General features: G+C 38.9%; 1 protein-coding gene across 1 annotated transcript in view; it reads right to left on the reverse strand.

The window, feature by feature from the left end:
- Window positions 1-6,222, reverse strand: part of VTA1 (vesicle (multivesicular body) trafficking 1) — a 76,733-nt gene that overhangs the window by 47,173 nt on the left and 23,338 nt on the right. The window contains exons 2-4 of the mRNA XM_006891669.1: window positions 5,800-5,894; window positions 2,044-2,171; window positions 715-790 (exon numbers count right to left, since the gene is read on the reverse strand). Coding sequence (XP_006891731.1) covers window positions 715-790; window positions 2,044-2,171; window positions 5,800-5,894 — 299 coding nt within the window. The remainder of the gene's footprint in view (window positions 1-714; window positions 791-2,043; window positions 2,172-5,799; window positions 5,895-6,222) is intronic.

A 6,222-nucleotide genomic window follows, 5' to 3' on the forward strand; every position in this document is an offset into this window, starting at 1 on the left:
AAAAAAAAAACAAATTAGAAGCCAAGCTATGGGAAGTTGCTGAATTAAGGGTTGGTAGTCAATGTTTAATCTAATTAGTAATAAAAATGAAGGCAAACTCAAAAAAAAAAAAAAAAGAAAGAAAATGAGAACTGAGGCTCAAATGGAAATTAATACACCAATGTTCATAGCAGCATTACTCATCATTGCAAGAACATGGGCCCAGATGTCCAACCACAAACAAATTGATTGAGAAGTTGTAGTTCATTTATATAATGGAATACTATGCAGTATGCAGGAATAATGTTGTGTAAATTACTACCTAACAGGGGAGGGACTGGAAAATATTATGCTGAGTGAACTCAGTTCCCAAAGACAAATACTATAAATGGTATAAAACCATTATTGTAGAATAAGTTTGAGGACTGCAAGGGGGGAATGGTTAGAGGGGTATGGATAGGAGGGATAGGGTGTTAATTAAAAGGTTGCACAATTCTATGGGTGGGGGATGCATGAAGAATATGGGAAGAATCTTTTGTGAAAAACCATGTATTCAAAACTTTATAAATATATCAATTATTATTGTTGATTTTAAAAAAAGTGGCTGGCAGAATATTTTAAATTACATGTTTTGTCTTATAAAGAATATACTGCTTTAATGAAATAATAATAGAACGTATAAGCAGCACCATTACTTATCTTAAGCTAATTAGACAATAAAGAATGTACACTCACTTCATCAGTGAGTTCTCCAAATACTGTTATGACATCTATTAAAAGACTTGCGGTATAGAAGGACTTGATCATGTTTCTGGAAGAGAAAAGAGAGTTGATCTGTTTTAACTGAAAAACTAACATGCATGCTTATAAGATCATTCTAAAAGTAATTTTAAAAAATATTCAATTACAATATTCAGTATTTTAATTAGATTCAAGACAATGAATCAATGAAACAAATGTCTTTTCTAAATTGTTCTGAGGAGAAAGTAACACCACAGTGTCTTATGCAAATTACATTCACTGATGTTAAATAGGTTCCAACTTCCAAGGACCTTTCATCAAGTTTCTGAGGTTGTGCATCTTTACAGGAGGAGAATGCCCATCTTTCTGTCTTGGAGCAGCTGGTGGAGCCAAAGAGCCGAGACTTCAGCTGGCAGCACAGTACATTGTGCACCAGGCCCCCAGGGCTAATACTTGGAAAAACAGAGGGTAAGTGAAGGAGAGAAAGAACTCAATGACATGGAAGGACTACAATATTAGGGTTAAGCAGAGCAGGGTCTGTGAGGCTGGTGAAGGCTGTCTGCGAGGACTGCGAAGGATTTCGCAAAGGTTTGTAATGTGACATTCAGGGTCACAATGAGGCAGAGCCAATTTGGCACCTAACAATGCCACCTAGGGGAGCTCTGGTGGCCTACTGGCAAGAACGTGCTGCAATCCCACTGCGTTTGCACAGGGTTTGAACCCACCAGCTGTTCCGTGGGAGGATGGGCAATCTCCTCCCATGCGAATTACTGCCTCTGAAATTCCACTGGAGGTTCAGCAATGAGGTGGTTCCGACTCTACAGCACACAATAGTTAACAACAACAAAAACTCTACCTAACAATGATATTTATCACATGCTTCTGATTTTAGAGAACGTAACTATGAGATCTCATAATTACAGTATCCTTCTCAAACTATAATTCATTACCTTGCATTTAAATAATAATGAAAAACCATTTGAATTACTTGGTAAGAAGAAGTACTTCTAAGGTCTGGATCAATGACTTAATTAGACTGTGACTTTGGCAAAATCTAACTCAAAGTTTATTAATATAAAAAATGGTTATCATTTGCAAAGAAAGTAAGTCTGTAAGCTATCTTAATTTTTATATTTTTTCTAAAATATAGAATCATATATCCAATCCAAAATCATTCTGAGGTATAACTAACTATACAAAAAAAACACATGTGCTTTTAATCAGGAAGTCAGAAAGTTGTTCTATAGAAAAGTAGGTCGTGATTTGGTCATACAGTAAATGAACTTGGAAAATAATGTTTATTTCCCTCTTTTTTTTACTTACTTGTGAAATCGTCCAGCACGATCTTCATTATCTGCATACAAAAACATTTTCAAAGCATAATTCTCCAAATGGGCACAACCAACTATTTCTTGAGTAATAGCCTCATTATCACCCAACTGCTTCTTAAGCTAAAATAAAATTAGAGACACAGGTTATGGTTTCGGACTCACAGAGATAATCTGCTTAAGAACTAATTATCATTTTAAGTAAATTATTTGACATTTATTTCAGTAAGAGATGTGCCACTGAAACCTGGTAAAAAGAAACCTATCTCACTCAAAAACAATGTATTTAAACAAAATCCAATGTTTACAAAACCACAGAAACACATAATATACCTGGTGCTTTGGAATAATCTTGAATCAACTCAAACTCATTGCTGTAGAGCTGGAACTGACTTACAGGTGACCCTCCAGCACGTGTTGAGAGATGATATATGGTACATGGCATGTGAGGAGAATGTCCACCTTTCTCCTGCAGAGCAGCCAATTGATTCGAACCACCTGGCTCTGGCTTGATAGTTCAACTCCCTAATGACTTTGGAATAATTCTGTATTATCCAAAATAGTATCAATTACCCTAATATTAGAATTAGAAAATTCTTTGCAACTATCTATGGTTTAACCTTTAAACTTACTGCCTTTTTTACTTTCTTCTTATATTCATACACACACACACACGCGCACATAAATGTATATAAAACAGGACTTGGAAGATAATCATTACCTAAAATACTATCTATTAGAGCATGCTGTGTGGAAGAAGAGCTAAGTATGTTCTATTCATCCCAATCAAGGAATAACTAATGATAAGTTGTCTCTCCCCCCACCACCCGAATCACTTGAACAGAAACTTCAATAGCTGTTGACCTGAATAAATTATTTTCCAATATTTATGAAAACTTTAGGCTGATGAGCAAAAGTGCTTTAATATTTAATGTGTCTAAATGTTGTATCTTTAAGCAAGATAATTGAACCAACATTATCTTGAAACAAGATAATGATAGCAAGCTGAAGTGAAGCAAGATAACTGAAGCAAAATAAACTGCAATACTTAAGATCTCTCATTCCACTGAGTGGGTCCCAGAACTAGAAAAGTAAGTAAAACAAGCTCCAGTTATTAATCTAAAAGGGAGCTCTAGTGGCTTAGTGAGAAAGGAACTGGACTGCCAACCTGAACCTGCAGGAGGTTCAGGTTCAAATGGATTAGCTGCTGCATGGGAAAAAGATCAATCTCATGTGATTTACAGCCTCAGAAAAACCTGCTGGAGGGCCGACCATGAGTCAGTTCTGACTCAACAGCAATGAGTGAATGATTAACATATCAGCATTGGGGGAGCTGAATTAATAAGTACACTATTAATTAGGTCTGTGGTTTAAATCCACCAGTTACTTCAGGAGTGATTTTTCCCATAAAGATTTACAGTCTCGGATATCTAACAGATGACTGCTGAGTCAGTAGTGACTCAAGAGGGTTAGATGTTAACTTCCTGAAGAACACATAATATGCCATGGGCTTCCAAAGAACAGACAAGTATGTGTTAGAGGAAGTACAACCAGACTTCTAACAAGGAAGGTGAGATTTCATTTCACATACTTCAGGCATGTTACCAGGAGAGGCCAGTCTTTGCAAAATGACACCAAACTCCCTGGTAGAGTGCTGGCTAAAACCAGGAAGATCCTTAAGGAAATGAAATGAGTGATTACAACACATTTGAGCACAGCAGAGGCTGGGAGACTGGTGCAGAATCAAGCAGAATTTCACTGTTGTATGTAGGAATGGTATGAGTTGGAGCTACTTGAATGACTAACTTGAGGTGACACAGTGGCACCAACTGGCTGGTGGCTAACCAAAAGGTCTGAACTAAGTGCTCTGCAGGACAAGTGTCAGTCTGTGTCTATAAGTGCCTCACTATGAGCCAGGCAGGACTCAACAGCAGTGTGGTTTTGGAATTAGACCTTTGTGAAAAGAAACAGGAAGATCGAGCACAAGCAGCACCAGATGGAACACTGAGAACTGGGTGGAACTACTGTCCCGACACACTGACATCCAATCCAACCCACTGACCCCTGGATGGGTGCTGCCGTGGTTCTCTGTGCATCACTGTGCTCCTGTAGGAAGCGGAGAATGTCTGGGCTCTAAGAGTATCTTGACCTTCGATCGAGAGTGCAAGGAAGAAAGGACAGAAAATTAGTTTAATTCCACTTGGCTGGATTGCCTATTTCTTTGTTAAGGGTGGGTGTGGATGATCCACAGCTGACCCTCCGATGGGTTTTCAGAGGCAGTTACTTGCACAGTAGAAAACTACTCATCTTTTCCCTGCAGAGCAGCTAGTGGCCTTGAACTGAGTGCCTTGGGGACTGCAATGCAGCTTCTTGTTACTAGGCTACCAGAGTTTCCTAGCGCTCTTGTTAAGATCTGATCAAGATCCACTTAAGAATTTTCAAATCAATTATCTCTTTTAAGGAAAGGTAAAAAGAATTAATCACTCATAAAAAGATGACTCAAGAGCCCTACAGAGTAACAGATATAAGGGTATAAAATACAAGGATATAAGATGTAAGGGTATAAAAATATTTGAACCTATGTAACTAATGCAGAAAAGATCATTTGGGAGGCTGGACTTTATGTGAAAGAAGATATCTGGATTGGAGGAAGACTCATCAACAACTTGCAGACGACACACCTTGTTTACTTAAAATGAGGAGGACATGAGGTGTATGCTTCAGTCGGTCAAGGACTGTAGGCTTCAATATGGATTGAAGCTCAACATCAAGAAAACAAAGATTCTCACCACTAGGCCAACTGGCAGCATCATATAACACATGGAGAAGAGACCGAGATTGTTAACAACGTTAGCTTGCTTAGTTGCACAATCAGCAGTCAAGAAATCAAAAGATGAACTGCTCTGGGAAAGTCTGCTATTAGGGATCTCTTTAGGGTACTGAGAAGTAAAGATGCCAGTATAGAGACTAAGGTGCGTCGGATTCAGGTCATCATCTTCGCAATTACTTGCTCTGTGTCAGAGAGCTAGAAAATTACTAAGGATGACAGAAGAATCGATGCCTTTGAGTTATGGTGCTGTTGAAAAGTGTTGAACATACTGTGGACTGCCAGGAGAATAAACAGTTCAGTCCTGGGGAGGATGAAGCCAAACTGCTCCCTGGAGGCAAGGATTTTGAAGCTCTGTCTTACATACTCTGGGAATGTGGCCAGGAGGAACCATTGGAGGACAACACCATGCTTGGAGGGGTGGAGGGACAGTGCAGGAGAGGAAGACCCAAGATGCGATGTATTGAATAGAGAAGTGGAATTGGGTCTGTTGGAGACAATGAGATTGGCTCAGGATAGGGCAGCATTCAGAGCTGCTGTACACAGGGTTGCTATGATTCACAGGTGACTTGATGACACATAAACAAATAACAACTTACTAAGAAACACATGAAGACCCATTACAGCAAGACAGACTGACACAGTGGCTTAGGGGTTTATGTGCAACAGAGATTGTGAGGATTGTGCAGGACTGGAGAATTGGAGCTGACCTGACTCTCCAGCACCTAACTTCATGCTTACAACTCCCCCAGCAATATAACGTAAATTTAAAAAATCAACAAAGCTGTGTATCTGGTCCACTCAGCTATACTGATAAAGCAGATTGTTGCCAACAAAAGCGACAAAACTAGAAATTCAGACAAATGAAGCAAAAATGGCATTTTTAAACATTCATGAGAAAATAAATGACTAGTTTTAACTTACAGCCTCTAACTGATCCATTAGTTTTGATAAAAATTTACGACATTCAGGAGTTTTACTATCAATCTTCATTCCAGTTTGCATTGCATATAAACGACCTACAAAGAAAAGGAAAAGATTATTTTAACAGTTTTAGTATCTTTTTCAATGACTGTTAAGTAGACAAAGTGCTAGGCTGACTACCAAAGGGCTTATAATTTGGACCTAGCGGCTGCTCAGCAGGAAAACATGGCAATATGCTTCTGTGAAGATTACAGGCTTGGAAACCTGTGGAGAAGTTCTATCCTATTCCACGGGGTTGCTACAAGTTAGTTTGGCTTTTGGTTTGACTGTTGTTGTTGTTATGTGCCATCGAGTCGTTTCCGACTCATAGCGACCCTATGCACAACAGCTCTAAACCCTGCTCTATCCTGCGCCAACCGCACC

Source organism: Elephantulus edwardii, unplaced genomic scaffold (assembly GCF_000299155.1).
Source record: "Elephantulus edwardii isolate Elephantulus edwardi_28Jun2011 unplaced genomic scaffold, EleEdw1.0 scaffold00102, whole genome shotgun sequence".
NCBI classification, from domain to species: Eukaryota; Metazoa; Chordata; class Mammalia; order Macroscelidea; family Macroscelididae; genus Elephantulus; species Elephantulus edwardii.